Source organism: Culex quinquefasciatus, chromosome 3, assembly GCF_015732765.1.
Source record: "Culex quinquefasciatus strain JHB chromosome 3, VPISU_Cqui_1.0_pri_paternal, whole genome shotgun sequence".
Classification (NCBI taxonomy): Eukaryota; Metazoa; Arthropoda; class Insecta; order Diptera; family Culicidae; genus Culex; species Culex quinquefasciatus.
The window spans coordinates 33543915-33566706 of NC_051863.1; the positions used below are offsets into that span (position 1 = coordinate 33543915).

The window sequence follows — 22792 nt, forward strand, 5'->3', positions numbered from 1 at the left end:
TCCCCGGTCCAGTACTACCCGGCAAATCTTACCGGTCAATCGGAAGCAACAGTTTTCATCTTTTTTCGTAACAGATTTGCACACACAAAAAGTGATGTTTCTTGAAGATTTGGTGTAAACAAACAGACAACACCAATACTGCTACACTCACAGAGCCCACGCAGTAGTATTAGTGAAGAGCCCACCATAAACAACGTGGGCTCTTCACTAATACTACTACGTGGGCTCTTCGAGATTTTGGTGACTGTCAAACGTTCTAGCCATTTACAGTGGTGCCAGAGGGTTGGACAGCACGTTACTCTTCAAAGTGTTTGAACTGACAGCCTCAAGTGTCATCACAGCATGCAATATGTTTGTTTTGGTTTCTGGGTTCTTGAAGAAAAATTGAGCTGCCGTCGTTGCCGTAGCCGGTGTCTTTGTTGTCATATTATTTAAGTAAAATTGAACTATTTTATAAATAAACTTTCCTAAAAATTGCAGATAATACTAAACTAAAAGATGAAAGCAATCATTCAAAGAGTAACGTCGGCTAAAGTAACAGGTAAACGTGATGATCTTTTGCCCAAAAAGGTGCAGTGTTAATGCTACAAGGATAACCACCGTGACGAAAAACTTTAGATACTTGAATAGCACGTCCCGAAATGGGAAAGGGTGTTTCATCTTCAGGAGTTTCATGTCGCTTCACGAAATTTTGGATTGCTACCCCGTATAAGTTCCTAAGACGAAGTTCATTGTCAAAATGCTGAACCATAGCACTGCCGCTCTTAGCTAGTCCTTCCCATATGTAATTTCGTCAATTTTGAGGTAATGATGCAGTTTGGTTCAAAATAATGTAAACTATCAAAAAAACCAATAAAATGTAGTACTTTGTTCTAGAAAGCCGGAGAAAATTCACTTTTTCGTGAAATTCTAACACGTAGCCTTATGGGCGGGACAACTTTGACACGCGTTTTTCTCGGCTTGCTGTTTTTACATATGGGACGGACACGATTAGAGCGGCAGAGCAATACAAGGTTAATTTTGAACATTCACTACTGTAAGCAAGATGCACTGTTTGTTTACACTTCGTGTTTGGTCTATAAACGATGAGTAATTCCGCTTTCGTTCCCCTAGTCGGCGACGAGCTGGTCAGTTCCATCGGCCGGGGTCTGTGCGTGCTGGTGGGCATATCCAGCGACGATAACGCCAACGATGTCGACTGGATGGCCCGCAAGTTGCTCAACATCCGGCTGTTCGAGGACCCCGCCAACGGCAAACGGTGGTCCCAGAGCGTGCTGGATCAACGGTTGGAGCTGCTGTGCGTGAGTCAGTTCACGCTGTACCACCGGATGAAGGGCAACCGGCCGGATTTTAGCCGGGCCATGCAGGGACCGGATGCGCAAGCTTTGTACGGGACGTTACTGGCTAGGTTGGGGAGCTTGTACGAGGCGGATAAGATCAAGGACGGCCGGTTTGGGGCCATGACGCAGGTTCACATCCAGAACGATGGTCCGGTTACGCTGGAAATTGAGTCACCGGCGCAGAGTCAAGCCGAGCTGGACAAGTTGAAACGAGCCAACGAACACAAGGCAAAGAGCAAGAAAGAAGAAGGGGGACAGTGAAATGTTATTTATTTATGAAAGATGTAAAACAACCGTTTTTTTAATTTTCTTCAACTGTATTTTATTTGTAAGTGTGTGATATCTTCCTAAGTTGCAAACAAACATGATTTTCATATTATATATTCAACAAGATTCATGTTCTGCGTTACTTATGTCAATCTTACAAATAAGGAATCTACAACTAAACTGCGTTATATTTAATTTTCCGCACAAATTTTCTACTTAACACAAGAGTAAATACTTAACTAAGTACGATTCAGTAAGTTTGCCAAACAATAAAAAACGAATTGAAATCACTGGCTACACGAGGAAATAAAATGCAACTAAACGAGTCCATTAAATCGGGGGAAATGTTAATCTCTTCAAGATGGCGAAGCAAAAAAAAAAAAAGCTGAAAATCTAGACCAGTTCAAACATTGAATTTCTAAAATGATATTGATTTCTGTAAACTACCGTTGATGGTGGGTTTTGTTGCGTGATATGGTTCGTCGCGAACTGGAATAGACTTTCAGCGGTTCTAACAAAAGTGTTTGAATAGTCGACGATTTGTTTTGATTTTTATAAATGTTAATTTTAAGATAGCATTCGCTTCAACGGTTATCGAATCTGAAACATTATTAGCGTTAGCAGTTTTATCTGTTATTTTACTATTTTATCTGTGTGTGTGTTTTATTAGTTGAATGTTGCGTTACATTATGAAGTCGCAGGGGGAAAAAGAAGAAAAATGTCCGCGCGACTGCACTGCAAGGACTGGGAAAAAATCACGGCTTATTATTGCAAGCGAGTGTGGCACAGAAGTAAACTTGTTGTAGTTTGGGTGTTTTGTTGTTTGTGTGTAAACGTTCAATGTAGAGTTCGTTCTGATCGTGTATAAAAAGAGAGTAAGCTCGTTTGAATTGATTGTACCTAAAAATGTTGTGTTGAATTACATTCGTTCGTTTTGTTAGTACCCTTTTATATAATAGTTACCAGTAAGCGTTGAGATTATTTTGCATTTTGTGAAAAAAGTTGCTCGTTTTAAATAGTGATATGAAAATAGTTCGTTGCTTAGTGCAGAGAGAATCATTATCGGAGTAGGCTAAGTTCGAGGGGGTTCACACATGTGAGAGGATGGCGTTTATTAGATCAACAGCTGCTACGATATGCTTTTTAGTTGAAATCATTTTAAGGTGAGCTTAAGAGTGTTAAATAAGGTGATGGAATTAGTTTGGGAATATTTGGGCAAATCGCAATTAGTATTGTCTTTCTGTGTTTTTTAATAAAACGGTCAGCAGAAAAAAGAACAAAAAACAAACATCAGTAAATATTTTCAACTTCTTAAAGTTTGAGAAACAATTGTGAATTTAAATGAAGTGAATTTTGGATTATTAATTTTTTTTTGTTATTACTTCATGAATATTTTAAAATAAGAACTAATTATTTTTAACAATTTTTGTGACTCTTCTCCTCATTCTGTTTGCATTACAAATTTATTTTGATAAATAAAATGCAAACTTTTTACAAAATATACTTAAAATTCTTGTTTCGTTTATCCATAAGTCCAAAAAAAATTACAATTTCACAAAAATTGATCACTCAAATTCCATTTTCGAATTCCAGACGTTTCCAGAACATTGCCAAAACTATTTATGAAAAAGTGAACTTTTACCAGCGAACATGATTTCTAAATAAATTATATTGTCTATTGACAATTTAGTAAAAATAGAACATGAAACAGAGGCATGGAAGCACTCGTAATTTCAACAAAAGAAAAAACTCAAACCACCTAAAAAAATTTAAAAAAATGATAGCTCAAAAATACAAAAGATATCATAATTCATTTAAACATAAGGTATTTGTTCTTTGGTTCAATAAGAAAAGAATGGCAAAAAGTTAAAAATAACTAAATTTTTTGATTTCATCTTTTTTTTTTTTCTTGAAAGTTGTCCTTGACGTTACAACTTTATTTAAAAAAATCTAAATATCGAACAGTTCACATTTTTGAAAGTTTCCTTTGTGTAGTTAACATTCATTTCAGAAAATTCATATTAAATTTTTAATTTGCCAGTATTTAAATGTTTTTTTATTTTATTTCATTGAAACATCCAATTTGATAAGAATCAAAAAGGTTATACATTATTTTTTAATTTTTAAAATTTCAATGTTTTCAACGTTTTTTATTTGTTTTGCATTGAACACGAGAAACGATTGAATTTCATTTGCTTGTGAATATCAACCTTTATCTAAACTTCCCACTGAGAATTTTGGCTCGAGCCTCGACTCGATTCAGGCTCGATCTCGAGCCAGATCGACTCGAGGCTCGAGCCAAAATTCTCAGTGGGTTGTTTACCCAAACTAATAAGTTTAAAAGTTTAAAAATGGCGGGCCAAATCTGAAAGTCACATGAGCCAAACGTGATATTTTTTAATAAGAAAAATTAAATTACGTTTTTTCAATCTGTAAAGTGTAAAAATACATCTACCATTTGATTTTTCTAAAATTCCGGGTATTTTTTGACATTGAAAATAGTAAAGAACAGGCAATAATATTTTAAAACAGTTCTGTCTAAAATGCTTCTAATCATTTGGTTCAAAATTTAATTCAGCTAAATCAAAATTACTGGATTAAAATAGTGAAGGAAACTTTAAATTTGTTGCTAAGTGCTCGAAACGAATTGAGTGCAATTGAAATTGAAAAAAAAAAAAAAAAAAAAATTGAACAAAATAACACAAAACTGTTCAAAAGATAGAACATGATTTTCAAATGAGTATGCTTGGGATTCCAGACTTATCTCAACTTTATGACAAACAATTAAAAATTCTGGACTTTTTTTTTAATTTTTGCCGGATTTTGGCGATTGCAATACTTTTTTATCCGATTTTTCCGATTTTCCGACTGAAGTGGACACTTTGTAGTTGTTAATATTTTAGGAATTAATTTTGTGTTGGAAAAACTCATAAATTTAACATTAGTTTCATATCATAATAATAGTTTTCAAGACATCGTCAGTTTAATTAGGGGTAATTTTATGACATTAAAAAAATAAAAATAATTTTTCACAAATTTGTATCTTTGAGAGGCTAAATTTCAGCAAGTCAAAAATGGAAAACAGTTGACATTTTTTGCGTGTGTGCTTTTAATTAAATATTTTTTTGATTACAAAAAAACTTTTTTTTCAGAATTTCAACCAAAAAAAAGTGTTGGTCATTTTTTTCACCGCATATTACGTAGATTTTTTTTAATAGTTTTTAGCGACCGAATCCACCCAGTCACGACGTTCTAGCAGGACTCTGGCAGAACCACCTCTACAAGAATATTTCGTAAGGAATTGACCGTACAATGAAGGAATTGAAAACAAAAGTTAAAAAAAAGATAGCTCAAAAGTTTATTGATGAAAGATTTCACCCTTTCTTAGATTTTATTTTCACCGGGTTAGTGCTTTATTTGGATCTGCAATTCAAATCATCAAACATGGAAAAAAATGAAAAAGTTAATATTTTGGAACAAAAAAACATGGCGATTATGTTGTCAAGTTAAGATTTTTGAACAAAAAAATCCTATTTAAATTTGTGTAGGAGACAAAACCATAAAATAAATTTTTTTTTATTTTTATAAAATAATAGGGTAAAAAATTAAAGATAGCTTTGCCTGCTGACCGTTATTATCTCTACAAAAAATATTCAAATTACTTCTCATTTAATTTACATTTAATAGATTCTTCGTGCTAGACATCTTTTGATAAACTTTCAATAGTGGCAATATAGTAACCGTTAATTTATTTCTCATCTCCAGCATAGACTACGTTGCTACCAGCTGCTCCCATTTGAACGTATCTGTCGATATCCCGTTCCGTGATAACCAATACAAGTAACAGTTTAGTTTAGTTTATCTTTCAGCATCGCCCCGCTTCAATCCAGTAGAATTCCAAATCAATTCCCATCATTTCTGTGAGGAAAGGTAAATATAGAGGAGTTTGAAACCTGTTGAGTTTTGCTGCCTTTTTTTTTGAGTTTGAGTTTGAATATAGGAGTTCTGGAAAGGGTGCACGGAATAAAAACTATCGTGTGTGGGAGTGAGTGCGTGTTGTTGTTTTTCTTCTGGGTTGAGAATTGGTTAAAATAACTTTTTCGTTCTGGAAAAATATCTTCTCTTTTGTTTAGTTTAGTTTTGATATAGCTGTATAGAAATATATAGACGTAAGCGCGTATTTGTGTATTTCTGTGTTGGATTTAGCGACCTTTTTTTTTATTTGTGTGTAAGAATTCCTTTTTTTTTGTTAAATTTATTCATTTATTTGCTAGCTAAGTGCGTTCTTTCGAAATAGGTGGTTTAGTTGCATAACATTTACTTCCGGCGCCCGATTTGCCTGCGTAGCAGTGTGTGTTTGTGTGTGTGTTCGAGTACTCTCCACCACGTGGAATCCAGTCCACGTGCGCTTCGTCGTTCTAACTATCTTATATTGGTGATTCCGATATTTTCATCTTCTTTTTTTTATAAGTTATTAGTTTGAAATCGTTTTGTTTGTTTTCTTCCTCCGTTATCATCTAACGATTGCTATTTTTATATTTTGTTTGATGGGACTTAAACTAAAGTGCTAAAACGTAAATCCTCTCTTTCTGTGTGGATAACTAAAACCGTAAGTGTGCTAAACAATGTGTGTAAGTATGTGTGTGTTTCGGTGACGCGGGGTGCAACCTTAAATGGCAAAATGGCATTGTTTAAAACATTGTTCACGTAACACAGCAAGAAGTTTTGTGGGTGGAGTCAAAGTAAAACACTTAAATTTAGTTACCTTTCTACAGCTGCGCTTAAAGTTACTTAATTGGGGGAAGCCAAATTTCACCCTTCTCTTGAGAGCGTGAAGTGTGAAAGAAAGCTTCGAGACGAAAAGAAGTTATGTCTTTTTTTTTCTTCACAGAGGAGTTGCCAGCAAAATAATTAATAAATTCATAACATTTAACAATTATCTGTCTTTTTTTTGTAAACTAAGCGCGCACACGTTCGAGGCCATTATTGCGTGTTTCTATTTTAACATTCTTTTGTAATTTAAGTAAATATTTGTTTTTCTTCGTCAAAACGAATGGAATGTGGGTGTGATGATGTAAATGACTCATTTAAAAAAAATGCTTCGAAAAATTAAGCATGCAGTAACCCTTACAAAAATGCCAATCGCGGACTGATTTGATCAGTACTCGATTGGTCCTGTTCCGGTACAGCTTGGACCCTCGTAAATCGATTTATCTTCTGTGTTGTTTCGCTAGTAAGTACATATTATCTGAAGCCATCTCGAACCGCTTTCCGGTTTCTCGTCACAAGTGAGAAATTATCAGTTCATTTCATTCAAGTTTTCGTAAAAAACAGTACGTGAAGTATACACATGTAGGTAGAGTCTATAGAGTTTGTGTGTGAGTGTAATAAAATAATTCGCTTTGCAGGAGTTTGTAGTACTTGTGTGAGAAGTGAGTCGTTTTGATGAAGAATGCAATTACTTTCGTATCCAGCCAGTTTACACGGTTTGGTTATCGTCCTCCTTCTCTCACTAAATCATTTTTTTTTTTCTCTTACAACAATATCACAATTGGTTGATTAACTTATTGCATGCCACTGTTGCTGTGTGTGTGTGTGTATTTATATGTAAAGTGTACGATGTGTGTCAAGTTAAACCCAAACTCCGTGTGGGTTCTTGCTGGTGGGCACCGCGTTCTCCAGCTGCCTCGGGGATCCGATCATCCGGCGGGTGCTGCCCGGCTTGACGGAGCCAACTGAAAAAAGGAAAGGGTTCAATTTTTTTTCGATTATTGCTGTTAATTTGTGAAACTTTGCGATTGGTATTCCTACTGAAATAACAAACACGGATTTCACTTTCTTTTTCCAAAACCAAAGTTTCTCTCTTTTGCCAATATAATGAATTTAAATTTAATCTAATCGAACACAAGCGCAGCCAGTCCAAAGAAATAATCCTGGTGGATAAATTTGTGATTAGATCACGCCCTGCGCGTTCTTCTAAAGCCGATGCATTTTTTTTTCATAGTTTTTGTCTGGCCGGGGTCGAGAGGGGGCCAAAAAAAATAAAAAAATATAAACATTGAAATAACAGCATTTGCATGGAAAAAATGTTTTAAAATGCATTTTACACTAGTTCAGTTGTTTTGCAATCATTAATTTTTAAAAAATGAAAAATTTGACGAAAACAAAAATTTTAGCAAAAAAAACTTGAACATCGAAAGATTTTTAAATCAACTCAAACATGGTAAATGCTAATCTAAACGCAAGGAAACGCATTTTAAACTGATTTCAGCAGATTGATTCAGCTGAATTCCATTTAAATTTTGAAATTTTTGCCCCTTGATTTTTCGGGCCAATTTTGAAAGGGGGGAGACAAAAACTTCAAATAAAATTTGTCCAGCATTATAACACCGACCAACAAAATTTTTGCGCAGGCTCAACTCGAGGGGAAGCATTAAATTTGGGGTCCTCAGAAACACGTGCACTTTGAATTTTTCAAAAAAATTTGGACTGGGCAAAATGATTTTCCTCCAAAGTTTGTATGGAGAACTATAGGGCGGGTTGGTTCTCCTACATATTGCATGAAATTTTTAGTTGTTTGCAAGAGCGACGAACCACCATATTCTACATACAAACTTTGGAGTTAAACCAATCGGCCCTGTCCAAATATTTTTGAAAAAATCAAAGTTTATGCTTCCCCTCGTGTTGAACTTTCGCAGTCATTTTTGTAGATCAGTGTAGTGATAAAAAGGCCTGAAACTTGAGAAAAAAAAGTTCATAAATTCTAAATTATTTTGCAAGTTTTTGACAGCAGCGTTACTGTTATCAAGTTCAATCATTAATGGGAAAAGAAAATCAAAAAATCTTTTAGTCAATATTTTTCAAATTATGAACATTCCAATAAACTTTTGAAGGAATTTTTTGATCGTTTTTGTGTTGCAGGGAAGAATAAAGATCATAGGAAAAAAAATATGTACCGGAAAACTATGAAAACTTTCAAAATCACCTTTTGTCACTTAAAATAAAAAAAATAGTCAATTCATGCCATTTCTTCAGAAAACTTTGAAAATGGCTATAGCTTGAAAACGGTGCACTTTAGTTTTCATTGTACATTAAAAGAAGTCAAAAATAAAAGATTGACCATTTTTGGATTTTGGAAACTAAAACATGACAAAATGCGAAAATCAGCAATATTTTCCGTGTATCATTTTTTTTTTTTGGATTAGTCCTCATCCATATCTACAACTTTGCCGAAGACACCAAATCGATCCAAAATATCCTTCAGAATTTGAATTTTCGCATATCATTTTTGTATGGACATTGCATACCATTTAAACCCGACATTCTCAATGTTATTTTTCGCAGGAATTTCCCTAAAGTTCAATTATGTTGAATGGAGCGTGTTCAGAAAGCCCGTATCTATCAGACCTTAATGAAACTGAAGCGTTTACCGACATTAATATAAAAAAAAAACATTACTAAATCCACCTTTAAGTGATAGGTGCCGTCCTCATGGTTTGTGGGTCCTAATAAAAATTTGTTATGAATAAAAAAAAACAAACTACCTACAGCCACGGTGGGTATGTTTTTAGACTTTTTTGACACAGAGAGAAAAAATTACATTGTTTTTAAAAACTCGTTAGAATTTTCTAAAAAACTGGTAAAATATTTCCTTTTTTTTGCTTTAACAAGCAGATTACAATCGTTGTTGAAGAAATTTTGTGCATATGACAGCATTTGTATTTTAGTTTTTTGCAAAAATATTTTAAAACAGTTGATTCACAGTTGAAAAAAAGTAATTTTAGTTTTAAATAAATTGCCACTAAAATTTTAAACCCTTATAAAAAAGAATTTTCAACAATATTCCTCCAATTTCAATTATATTGCATAAATTTTAGTCAGCCTGAATCAGACGTTACGTATTCAATTCGTAACCTAAATGTCAGGAGTTCGAATCTCTAGGTGGGTGGTTTTTTAGTGCAAATAAATTTGGGGCCCAGCCCATACAAATTTTAATATGGAATATCTTTGATCTTTCTGTCGTTACAGTTTTCTACTTTAATAAAATTTCATAACTCATTTCCAAAAATGTTTAATGAAGTTTTTGACAAAATTTACTGTTTCCAGTCACATTAACAAGTGTGAAATTGTTTCAATACATAGATTTATCAACAAAATATCTGTATGATATATTCAGAATCAATGTATGGATGAATCAGCACACAGGTAAAAATGGATGCACAGAAAAAAATGATGGTTTTACTCATCAGGAAATGGTGACTGGTTTAGTGGCAAAAAAATGATTAATTTTACCACAGAAAATGATTAATTTTCATCTGTTTTTGATGAATATTCATCAGGTTTACATGTTTACACATTTTTTATGTAATATTACTAAAAAAAAGGAATATTCAACCTAACAAATTTTCAACATTCCAAAATTCAACTTTTTTTGCTGTGTATAATTAGTTTTATATTAACAAAAAATATTAACTAAATCCTATTTTTTAGATTTATAAAATCACTTTACAGGTGTTCCAAAGGGCAATTTTTCATGATCATTTAATACGGGTCCGCGGCCCACAAAAAAACCCCAGACTCTACAACCTAACCCCGCCCTTAGGCTGGCTTCGAGCTGAAAAATCACCAAAAATCCATTTTTCAACCAATTTTTGTTCTTTAAAAAGCATTGGAAAGCAGAGTTCGGAAAATCACTCACACTCACAAATCGAGTAGGCTTCCTTACAGCAAACAAGAACTTTCAAAATTTTAGAAAATTTTAGGGTTGGAAGTTGTGACTTTTCCACTGATTTAGAAAAATATTTTTTCTGGAGTAAACAACTTTGGCTGGTGTTTTTAACTAACATTTTCTATATTTGAAGTAAAAATAAGTATGCAGTAATTTTTGTGGTGTCCCAGACTATGCCTCTACGCATTTTTTAACAATTTTAATGATAAAAGTGCCATTGTAGAGCAGAAAATGTAAAAAAAAACAATTAAAAATTGAAAAAGTGGCTTGAAAAAATTAGAAACAAACATAAACTAAACAAGATAAATGCAAATTAAAATATTAAAAAAATGTCAAAAAACATAGAACAAGAAAAGTAAAGTTTTTCGCAGAACAAAAGTTGCTCAAAATGTTGCGCAAACACGGAACAAATAAAAACAAATAGAAAAAAAATTGAGCAGTAGAGGGTTAAACCAGTCCAAAATTGCATTTTAAATTGTTTTCAATTGATTCGACATCTGTTATCATTACAATTATAAAATTGTTTGAAAAAAAAAAAAATGATTTTTTGCCCCCTGATTTTTCGGAGCAATTTCAAAGGTAACCTTAACCCTCTACAACCTTGCGACATAAACTTGGAAAAATATTTGCCACGGCATAAGGCTGGTACAAATACCCCCTTCAATATTGGCCCGAAAAATCAGGGGGCAAAAAAAAATATTTTTACAATAAACTTCAAAATTTCAATGAAAATTCATGTGCAACCAGCTGAAATCAAATTAAAATACATTCTTCTGCGTTTAAAATCATTTTTAGCATGTTTGGATTTATTAAAAAATCATAAGATTTTTTTGAAAATTTTCGATGCAAAATCTTTTTTTTTCGATACAATTTTTGTTCTTGTCAGATCTTAGATTTTTTTAAACTAATGATTGCAAAACAACTGAACTAGTGTAACATGCATTTTAAAACACTTTTTTCATTGAAATGTGAAGACTATGGCTTGTTATTTAAATTTTTATATTTTTTTATTTTTTTGAAAAAAAATTAAATATTATCCAACTCACCCTCCAGCAGGTGCCGCACCTCGTCCGCCGGCGCCACCGACGCCAAACTCTGCAGGTTCACCTCCTTCATCTCGTGCACCAGCTGCTCGACCTGCTTCTTCTTGTCCGCGATGTTGCCCTCGATGTGCGCGACCTCGCTCTTGAGCTTCTCCGTCGTCTTGCTCGCCTGGTCCGTGCTCTGGATGGCCAAGTCGATCTCCAGCTGGATCCTGTCAACTTCAGACATTAGATTCCGTTCCAACTGGGCACGGTGGTTAGGATCGTACTGTCGGCAATACTTGCGCTGCTCGACCTGGATTTCGTCCATCAGCAGCCGGATCTTGTTCTTGCACTGCAGCAGTTCCGTCTCGCAGTTGGCCAGCTTCGAGCGCAGCAGGGTGATCTCCGACTTGAGCGTCTTCTCCTGCTGCCGCACGAGCTCGCCCTCCTCCTCGACGTACTGCAGCGTCTGCAGCTGTTCGGCCCCCGCCCGGTACAGGGCGTCCGTTTTGCTGATCTCCTGCGTGATCGCGTCCAGCTGCTCCTGCTGCTCGCGGCTGCGGCTCTCCAGGTACTGGATCTCCGAGTCGTACTGGATAGAGGGGGGAGGGAAGAAAAAGATTGGTTATTAGTACAGATCTAAATTTGATTAGCAAACGAACGAACTTTTATCACTGGCGGTTTCCAGGGGTGGGGTTTACCTGGGATCCTCTGAGCAATAAAATAGTTTTGAGCGGTTAGTATTAATTGAGTCAGTGTTACAATAAAAAACATTATATTTGCTCCTGTAAATCCATGTGTTTCAAGGAGAGAAAGTTCATTATATTATTTTGTATTTAGAATATATTTAAATCACAAATGTCAACAAAATTGCAAATATACGATGATGAACTCAAATTGGAATAACACAAAAAAAACAAACAAACAAATAAATTCTAACAATAAAGGTCGACGTTTTAGCTATTGCCTTATTTAAAAAAGGCATTTTGAGATTTAGAATGTTATTCCTATTAATCAAAGAGCTAAGCAAATGTTTGGTTTTAATAAAAAAAATGGAAAATTTTGTGTTCTAGATTTGCAACATAAAAGCTTAACGCAAAGATCGGGCCAATTTCCATTCAAGTATCATCTACAAATTGTTTCAAATTTCCCCGTGGATTAACAGCAAAATTTCAATCTTCCAAACGGCTGAGAAGCCGCTTCTCTATGCGTGTGCACTTTTCTGCTATTAAATTTCATCATCAAACTTTGCCCACCGCAAGATGACGCTGAAGCTCGCGCAGAACTGATAAAAGCACCAGCAAAAGTATCCTTAAATTAACATTTAATATTTTCCCACCCACACCCCTCCCTCCCCTTCCAAACAGCCACCAACCAGACTTCACCAAAGTGCCATTTACTTAGCGCGTAAAAGTATCGCGTTTATCTCTATAGCACACCCCCCTCCCCTAGCAGGACTTGAAACTTCTGAAAATAATCCCCCTGTCCTGACCCCCCCCCCTCCCCCCAGGACACTCATAATTCTCTAGCCAACACCTCCCCCACCCCCCCCACAGGACAGGATTCGCAACGTCGTCATCGTCGCAGCAGTAGCAAGATATGAAATCACTAAAAACGCTTCCCAGCCAGAAATTGATAGCTTCCAGCACAACTTTCTTTGCCCTCTCTCGGCTGCGCGCCGGTGTTCGCGTCATGGGAAACTGGCACCGGGGAAAAAAACTTGCAATCGGAGGTTACCTAGCAGGGTGGTAGATTTTTTCAGAGTGTTTGGTTCAATATTAATTCTATGTGTTTTTGTTTACAATAAATATTACTTTTCTTTGTTAGTTTATTATTTGATTTTAATAAAGTACTTGCATCAACATTTAATGTATCTTAAGCCTTAATATTTAAATTTAATTGTGCTGTAGCTAATTATGTTGGATCAAAGTTAAAGGGCATATCTCGAGTTTTTTTTTAAAAGGTCCAATAATCCAAATTTTCAGTTTTTGCTTTTTGGGTGTTTTTCAAGACCCCTGGCGGTTCAAGACTCAAGGCGGTTTCAAAAACACCCAAAAAGCAAAAACTGAAAATTTGGTTAATTGGACCTTTTTTTAATAAAAAAAAAACTCCGGATATTAATTCTGATATAAAAATTTTGCTTGAAACTTGAAACAAGTAAAATAAATAAATACAAATAAATAAATTTTGAAGTAGAGCAGTTCTCTCAGATTTCGGTCATTCGATTTTTTTTTGTAATTTTTAATCCAACTGAAACTTTTTTGGTGCCTTCGGTATGCCCAAAGAAGCCATTTTGCATCATTAGTTTGTCCATATAATTTTCCAAACAAATATGACAGCTGGCCATACAAAAATGATGTATGAAAATTCAAAAATCTGTATCTTTTGAAGGATTTTTTTGATCGATTTGGTGTCTTCGGCAAAGTTGTAGGTATGGATATGGACTACGCTGGGAAAAAATGATACACGTTAAAAAAAAAATTTGATGATTTTTAACATAACTTTTTGTCACTAAAACTTGATGTGCAAAAAAACACTATTTTTAATTTTTGATATGTTTTAGAGGACATCAAATGCCAACTTTTCAGAAATTTCCAGGATGTGCAAAAAATCTTTAAGCGAGTTATGAATTTTTGAATCAATACTGATTTTTTTCAAAAAATCGAAAAATTGGTCGCAAGAATTTTTCAACTTCATTCATCGGAAAATTGCAGGAATGTTTCATATTTTAACATTGTAAATCGGACCATTAGTTGCTGAGATATCGACATTAGAAAATGGTTTGTTGTTTGGGTGAAACTTAGAAAACATCAATTTTCCTGTTTTTAAACCTTTGCATGGCAATATCTCAGCAACTAAGGGTCGTATCAACAAAGTTCAAAAATGCAAAATATAGAGAATTTTCTCAGCTTTTCAAAAATATTTTTTTCAAAGGTGGGCAAACATGTGCACTAATTTAAAAAAATGAAAAACTGCGACTATTTTCAAAAAAGTCACCTTAAAATGGATTTAACTTGAAAGCGGTGCATTTTATCAAAATTTCACTAGAGTACTTTTTGATTGCAAATTTGATTTTACATCGAAAAATTAAGTTGAAAAATTTTTGCAACGAATTTTTCGATTTTTTGAAAAAATCAGTATTCAAAAATTCATAACTTGCTCAAAGATTTTTTGCACAACCTGGAAATTTATGAAATGTTGGCATTTGATGTCCTCTAAAACATATCCAAAAATAAAAAAAAATTAAAAATAGTGTTTTTTTGCAAATCAAGTTTTAGTGACAAAAAGTTAAATAAAAAATCACCAAACATTTTTTTAACATGTATCATTTTTTTTCAGTGTAGTCCATATCCATACCTACAACTTTGCCGAAGACACAAAATCGATCAAAAAATTCCTTCAAAAGATACAGATTTTTGAATTTTCACATATCATTTTTGTATAGATAGCTGCCAAATTTGTATGGAAAATTCTTTGGGCATACCGAAGGCACCAACAAAGTTTCAGTCGGATTAAAAAATACAAAAATTAAAATTTAAGAAAAAAGACCGATTTGGTAGAGAATTGCTCAGTTTAAAGAAAAGTTACAACCAACAATACATATACAACATTATCCCAGATTTATCTGTATGTTGATTTTATGATTGATCAAAAAACTTGTTTATTGAGCCATTCTTAAAATCTAAAAAACAAGTTTCAAGGCTAATTTTCAAAATGTTGCAGCAAAATATATCAGAATATGCATTGTACATAGCTAAGCTTCTGTCATAAGTTTGTAGAATATCAATAAATTTAAAACAACATCTTTCAAGATAAGCATGTTTTTTGTTCTTCAAAAAATCGAAACATTAGCTACAATATCTTTCTTTTTGCAATCTTAATCTTACTTAAGTGAAATTTTGATGGCTATTTCAATGATTTTGAAAAAAAATATAAAAAAAAAACAAAACTAAACTCCAAAAAGCTGTACCTCAGCGCCAAGCAAACCAAGTCAAAAAGGAAAATTGCTGGAAATTTCTCCGCTATTCGAAAATATTGTTTGCAAGTTTATTATTTGCAGTGTGGGTATCAAACGAAGACAAATCCAGTTTGCATTTTCGCTTTATTACATAATTTTTCATCATGTTTAGATTTTTGTTTTGTAAAATTCTTAAACAAAATACTAATTACAATACAAATACAAATACAAATTTTTTATACCAAAATTTTCACGAAATATTTTTTTTTCGAAAATACTCAAATTATCTTCATTCAAAATATGGGTATCAAACGAAGGAAAATTGTGTATTTATTTTCAATTTATTTAAGTGTTTTTGTAAAATTTTCAAATTTTCACAAATTTCCGTAAACGCTCATTTTTTTGTAATTTGTAATGTGGGTCTTAAACGAAGCGAAGTTAAGTTGGTATTTTTACTATTTTGTTGTAAATTACCCCAAATTTTTCAAACCATCAATTTTTGAAAACACTGAGTTTTTTTTTAACTTGTACTATGAGTATCAAACAAAGCGAAATTTTGAATGAATTTTCACTTAATTATTGTTTTTTTGTATAATACTGTAATGTTTACAAAAAAATATATTTTAAACTGCCGTATTTTCATTTAAATTTTCATAATTTTGAGAAAAATACGATTAATTGAAAATTTTAGTATTTTACAAAAAAAAACTCCAATAAAGTGAAAGTGCTTACACAATTTCGCTCCGTTTGAAATCTTTGTTAAAAATTTGGAAAGTTCGAGTAATAGGTCAAACATCAAGATTTTTTGCATCAGCTTATAGTTAAAAAGCATACAAAAGTTCGCTTCGTTTGATACCTACAGAGCAAACTTCGAAAAATTTGTTTTTTAAAAAAATGCGACACCTTGTAAAAAAATAGTATTTTACAAAAACAAAACTGATTAAGTGAAAAAATGCATGAGTTATTTCAATTCGGTAAGGGTTTCGAATACTTGCCAACTTTATGGAAATGTGAGTACATATTTTGGAAAGAAAGGGTATTTGTGAAAAGTTGACTATTTTACGGAAAAATATGAAAAATATAACAAAGTAATACAAAATTTCAGTTCGTTGGTATTATGAAAATAAAAAAATGAGTATTTTAGAAAAAAAATGTATTTTGTAAAAAAAATAACCATCACTTTTGCAGTTTTCCGCTATTCAAACAAAACAACAACGAAGAGTTGTTTGCTCACTAATATTTGAGCTATTTAAAACTTATGAATAGTCAAAAACACTTTATGAAAGCTTTTATTCATGATCAAACACTGCAAAAACAATCTGTGTAAAATCGCATGCAATAGCGTGCACATCACCTTCTGAGCAAAAGCATGTAATATTGTATGAGAAAACGTGTACACAAAAAGCATGTACCGAAGAGAAAACATCAGGTCTGCTCATCCCAAAATCCCCTATCCGGCGAGAGACATATTCAGATTACCAAGTCCGCGCCCCAACCCACTCGGCTATCTTGCCGCTGCAATAGGAAAAAAATTGATCAAGCTTTTTTTTTTAATAATCTGCAAAAAAATCTTACGGGCAGCAAGCAGTTTGAAAATAAATTTCATATGGCATGCTTATCCTTAGAAAAGTAGGAGAACTAAACCCTTTTTCAGCCTATTTATATTATCGGCCTATCAGCACTTTGATCATGAATTACAGCATTCATAAAGTGTTTTTAACTATTCCAAATTAATAAATAGCTCAAATAAAAGTGAGCAGGCAACTCTCCATTGTTGATACATCTGAAAATATTGATTTAATAGAGGAACACGGCAAAAGTGATGAGACTTGGTCGAACGGCTTAGAGTGATTAAAATGGGTATATTTCCCCTATGTCAAAGATGCAAAAGCCGAATCAAATGCATTGCATTTCATAAAAAATCTTCAAATCTCATTTTTAAATTCGTTCTACAGTGAGTTTAGCTATAGAGCAATTCTCTACCAAAACCGGAAATGGATTTTATTTGTATTTTTTTTATTTGGCTCAAACTTTGTGGGGGCCTTCCCTATGACCAAATAAGCTATTTTGTGTCATTGGTTCACCCAAACAAGTCTCCATACAATTTTGGCTGCTGTCCATACAAAAATGGTATGTAAATATTCAAACAGCTGTAACTTTTGAGTGAATTTTCTGATCAATTTGGTGTCTTCGGCAAAGTTGCAGGTATTGTTGAGGACTTTTGAGAAAAAATAGTTACACGGAAAAAAATTGCAGATTTTTTTATCAACTTTTTTTTAACTAGGACTCAATTTCCCAAAATACATATTTTTTTTTATTTTCGAGATTTTTTTATATGTTTTAGGGGACAAAAATCCGCAACTTTTGAGCCATAGAGAAACATGGTCAAAAAATCTGCCGCCGAGTTATGAATTTTTGAAAAAATAGTGAATTTTGGAAAAAATCAAAGTTTCATGCAAGAACAAGTTTGACATAATTTTTTAATGCAAAATTGAATTTGCAATCGAAAAGTACTTCACAGATTTTTTGATAAAGGGCTCCGTTTTCAAGATATAGCCACCGAAAGTTTGATTTTAGCGAAATATTTGCAGTTTTTCAATTTTTTTTTTGAGTGACCATTTCTAAAAATATTTTTTTTTGAGAAGCTCAGAAAATTTGCTGTAAAATTGTCTAAGAGACATTGAAGATTGGACCTCGGTTTGCTGAGATAGAGCTGATTAAGAAAAAGAAGCACGAAAATTGAAGTTTTCTAAGGCTCATCAAAACAACCCACCATTTTCTGGTGACCATATCTCAGCAAATAATGGTCCGAATTTTAATAAATGAAATATTCGTGAAATTTTCCGATCTTTTCGAAAAAATATTTTGAAAATTTTTAAATCAAGACTAGCATTTGAAATGGGCGTAATTTTCAATGTTTGGCCCTTTTAAAATGTTAGTCTTGATTTAAAAGTTTTTAAAATATTTTTTTCGAAAAGATCGGGAAATTTCACGAATGTTTCATGTTTAAACATTGATAATCGGACCATTAGTTGCTGAGATATCGTCATTAGAAAATGGCGGGTTATTTTGGTGAGACTTAGAAAACTCCAATTTCCGTGTTTCTTTTTCTTAAAGCGGCTCTATCTCAGCAACCCGAGGTCCAATCTTCAATGTCTCTTAGACAATTTTATAGCAAATTTTTTTAACTTTTCAAAAAAAATATTTTTAGAAATGGTCATATTTCGCTAAAATCAAACTTTCGGTGGCTATATCTTGAAAACGGAGCCCTTTATCAAAAAATCTGTTGAGTCCTTTTCGACTGCAAATTCAATTTTGCATTAAAAAATAATGTCAAACTTGTTTTTGCATGAAACTTCGATTTTTTCCAAAAATCACTATTTTTTCAAAAAATCATACTTCGGTGGCAGATTTTTTGATCATGTTTCTCTATGGCTCAAAAGTTGTGGATTTTTGTCCCCTAAAACATATCAAAAAATCTCGAAAATCAAAAAATATGTATTTTGGGAAATTGAGTTTTAGTAAAAAAAATGTTGATAAAAAATCTGCAAAAAAAATTTCCGTGTACCTATTTTTTCTCAAAAGTCCTTAACAATCAATACCTACAACTTTGCCGAAGACACCAAATTGATCAGAAAATTCACTCAAAAGTAACAGCTGTTTGAATATTTACATACCATTTTTGTATGGACAGCAGCCAAAATTGTATGGAGACTTGTATGGGTGAACCAATGACGTAAAATAGCTTATTTGGTCATAGGGAAGGCCCCCACAAAGTTTGAACCAAATCAAAAAATACAAAAAATAAAAATGGTCGAAATCGGCCGATTTCGTAGAGAGTTGCTCTATATCCATTTCTTTTAGCTGGATTTTTTCTTCTATTATATTTTTTTATATTTCTTTAATAAATATCAAGCATAAAATGAGAATACCGTGGATAGTAAAATATTCTCTCTCGACGTTTAATGGAACATGCAGTGATGATAAAACTGATAATCATAAACTATCACCTTCCAGGAGAGCACTTCAAAGTTGCATTTTCCCTCTCCTTTTTCCTTCTCGACTGATGCTGTCGTTGAACGAGATCCATTGAAATGGGTCCCCCCCTGTTTTTACCCTTTTTCAACTTTTATTAAGCTTTATTATGCATAAAAGGGGAGCGTTTGGATCACTTTGCAGTGTTTTTGCATGTGTTAAAGCGAGCGCGCGCGTCTGTGTGCGTGTGTGCGCTTTTCCCCATTGTGGCTCGTATAAATATTTTTGTTTTCCCGGATAAGTTGTTTTCGCAAACAAATTTAACTTCGTTCCATCACTCCGGCCCTCATACGCATATCTTCAAGCCCAATTTGCTCCCCCGGTTTAGGTTGAAGAGTAGCAGCTCCTTCAAAAAGAAGAAATAAAATATCATGCCGCGAGCAATGACACCACCCATGAACACCTCCTCACAATCAAAGAGGGGTGGTTGAGGAGGTGGGGGGGGGGGGGGTCTCTCGGCGGAAAAGTCGCGCGCGGGGGCGTGAATATGGGAAAAAGGAGCGTAAACAGAGAGAGAGAGAGAGAGACAGCGAGGGAGGAAAAAAGATGAAATAAATATACACCCCGCATAAGTGATGCCTCTGTCATCTTCTCGGGGAAGCCGCAAAATTCCCGGAATAACTTGGCTTGCACAGCCGTGGCCCGGAAGCCGGCGTGACATTATCTTGGTCGGGTTGTTTGAGGGAGAAGGGGAAAAAGGATGCGTGAAGTGTGAAAAAGGGTGACGGGTTGAAAGATTTTTTTTGAAAATTGAAGAATGAGAAAAAGACAAAAACAAATGAAATTGTTGAAAAAAAATAAATTACCAACTTACATTTAATGAAATTTTTTTTTGTCAGTCAATCTTCAAAAGTGACTCAAAAAATTTCGAAGGAAATTTCATCAAAAAACAAATTAATGGAAATCGACTTACAATTATCTGAATAATCATTTTCGCAATTCATTTAAAAAAATAATTTTGTTTTGCTATTAATTACAGTTCGGAACAAACTTCATCCTTCAAATTTGTCGAAATTTATTTCAAACCAATGCTGCGGTTTACCCGCACTTTGTTATTTCTTTCCATTTCACGCTCCATTTAACACCGCCAATCCGTCACCCTGTGCTCGTTCCACACGCTGCTGTCAAGAAGCCAAAACAAAAACGAAACCCCTCAAGCCGAAAAAATCGGTGGCTAACCCCCATCTGTTTAACCTCTCACCCCCTACCCAAGCAAACTGGCAAACCGCCCAAGGTCATCACAAGAAGGAGGAGGAGGGGAAAAGCCAAAAAGAAAAGTTAACGTACTTTGGCGGGTGTGGGAGAGACCCGCGTGGGTGAGTTTCCGATGGGTTCCGCCGCTTCTCATCCGATGATCGCTTTCGTTGGGGCACGACAACATACACACACACACCCCGCCAAAAACGTGATAATATCGCGCGCTGTTTTTGTTGCGCAGGGTGTGTAAAATTTGTTTGGCGAAGCTTTGAACTGATGTATTTTCAGCTAAACTCGAAAATTTCGGAACAGACACAACTCTTCATGGTGCTTCAAATTGCAGGTAGTCATGTAGAATGTATGCAAACATCTCCCCAAATTTCATCAAATTTGGTTAAGAAGCAGTATTTGTAAATTCTGCTCGGTTTGTTCTAGAGGTCGTATCGAGTTGCTCCGATTTGGATGAAACTTTCAGCGTTTGTTTGTTTATGCATGAGATGAACTCATGCCAAATATGAGCCCTCTACGACAAAGGGAAGTGGGGGTAAAACGGGCATTGAAGTTTGAGGTGCAAAACACATGAAAATTCTTAAAATTGCTCGCATTTCCGTAAAACTTCATCAATTCCTACTCTCTTAGATGCATTCGAAAGGTCTTTCGAAGCCCTTCAAATTGTGCTATAGACATCCAGGATTGGTTTAACTTTTCTCATAGCTTTTGCAAATTACTGTTAAAAATTGATTTTTTTAAGACCTTAATATCTTTTTGCAACAGCCTCCAACACCCATACTCCCATAGGTCAAAAGATAGGTAATTTCATGGACTATAAGCCTACGGTATTAACTTTTTGGCCAATTGCAGTTTTTATAATAGTTTTTCGATTTTTCTACAACAAACATTTTACAACGTTAGTTTTTGCCCTATAGGCCTCCATAGCGGCACTTTTTGGTCTCAATTTTGTCATATTCGGAATCCTCGGACAATTTCACGTAAGTTAGAAGCATTGGAGTTGTAAATTTGATTGGAAAAATCGCCATTTTTTAACAATTTGTTGGATTAGGGGTAAAACAGGTTTTCGCCTACTTGATACAGCATTTGACGTATTGATCACAGGGTAAATAAGATCTATTTCTTTTTTACAACTTTACAATAAATTTACAACTACAATACTACTAACTTACGGTGAAATTGTCCGAGGATTCCGAATATGACAAAATTGAGACCAAAAAGTGCCGCTATGGCGGCCTACAGGGCAAAAACTAACGTTGTAAAATGTTTGTTCCAGAAAAATCGAAAAACTATGAGAAAAACTGCGATTGGCCAAAAAGTTAACACCGTAGGCTTATAGTCCATGTTATTACCTATCTTTTGACCTATGGGAAAATGGGTGTTGGAGGCTTTTGCAAAAAGATATTAAGGTTTTAAAAAAATCAATTTTTAACAGTAATTTGCAAAAGCTATGAGAAAAAGTCAAACCGATCCTGGATGTCTATGGCCTATTTTGAAGTGCTTCGAAAGACCTTTCAAATGCATCTACGAGAGTTGGAATTGTTGAAGTTTTACGGAAATGCGAGCAATTTTAAGATTTTTTAGGGTTTTTGGACCTCAAACTTCGAAGCCCGTTTTACCCCACTTCCCTTTGTAGTAGAGGACTCATATTTGGCATGAGTTCATCTCATGTATAGACAAACAAACGCTGAAAGTTTCATCCAAATCGGAGCACCTCGATACGACCTGTTACACATTTGTGAAAAACTCGCTCTTAAGTACAAGCAGTGCAAAATGTAAACAAAATGGGCCAATTTTAGGGAAATAAATAAGACCTGTTATCGAAAGCCCGTAAAAATTATTAAACACACAATTTAATCAAACAAAACATGTTTTGCTATCCTTTGTGTAAAATTGGCCGTCTAAATTGTGGCGTACTCAAAATTAAAAAAAAAAAAAACATATTTTTCACACTTATTTTTAAAATTACTGCTATTTCCCGTAACTCAACCGTCAAAAATCGTAAGACTTGTCATTTTGTGGGAACAAGTACTCTTTAACTTAGTAATTTTTTTTCTTTTAAAAAATACGTGTTTATTTTAACTTTACAGGGTTGCTTTGTATAATTGTTACCAGAAATTTACGAAAAAGTTTTTTGAAAAAGAATTGATATTGACCATTTTTGCCAGTTTTCCGATAATTGATTTTTTTTTTCAAATTAGGTGTCGATAATTTTCAATGCTTATCATTTTTC

At 34.0% G+C, this 22792-nt stretch overlaps 2 protein-coding genes across 7 annotated transcripts in view; one reads left to right on the top strand and one right to left on the bottom strand.

Annotated features, from left to right (window-relative positions):
- The first annotated feature begins 341 nt into the window (after nt 1–341).
- On the top strand, nt 342–1655 carry LOC6050622 (D-aminoacyl-tRNA deacylase). 4 transcript variants are annotated; one of them, XM_038265972.1, is made up of 3 exons: nt 394–418; nt 481–541; nt 1114–1655. In XM_038265972.1, the coding sequence occupies exons 2-3, from the start codon at nt 499–501 to the stop codon at nt 1599–1601; spliced, it is 531 nt and encodes a 176-aa protein (XP_038121900.1). In that variant the 5' UTR covers nt 394–418; nt 481–498; the 3' UTR covers nt 1602–1655. The 4 variants fall into 4 exon arrangements, 3 of the variants coding, with proteins under 3 accessions (XP_038121900.1, XP_038121901.1, XP_001867195.2); XM_038265973.1 differs by having other exon boundaries at nt 405–421; XR_005278933.1 differs by lacking the exon at nt 1114–1655 and having other exon boundaries at nt 342–410; nt 481–810.
- Nucleotides 1656–5331: 3676 nt separating this feature from the next.
- Nucleotides 5332–22792, bottom strand: part of LOC6050623 (probable serine/threonine-protein kinase tsuA) — a 201081-nt gene continuing 183620 nt past the window's right edge. Inside the window, exons 5-8 of one of the 3 annotated variants that reach the window (XM_038265971.1) lie at nt 12027–12071; nt 11648–11952; nt 11382–11590; nt 5332–7342 (exon numbers count right to left, since the gene is read on the bottom strand). In XM_038265971.1, coding sequence (XP_038121899.1) covers nt 7239–7342; nt 11382–11590; nt 11648–11952; nt 12027–12071 — 663 coding nt within the window. In that variant the 3' untranslated portion in view covers nt 5332–7238. Of the gene's footprint in view, nt 7343–11381; nt 11953–12026; nt 12072–22792 lie in introns of all 3 variants that reach the window. The other 2 variants (XM_038265969.1, XM_038265970.1) reach the window with 2 other exon arrangements.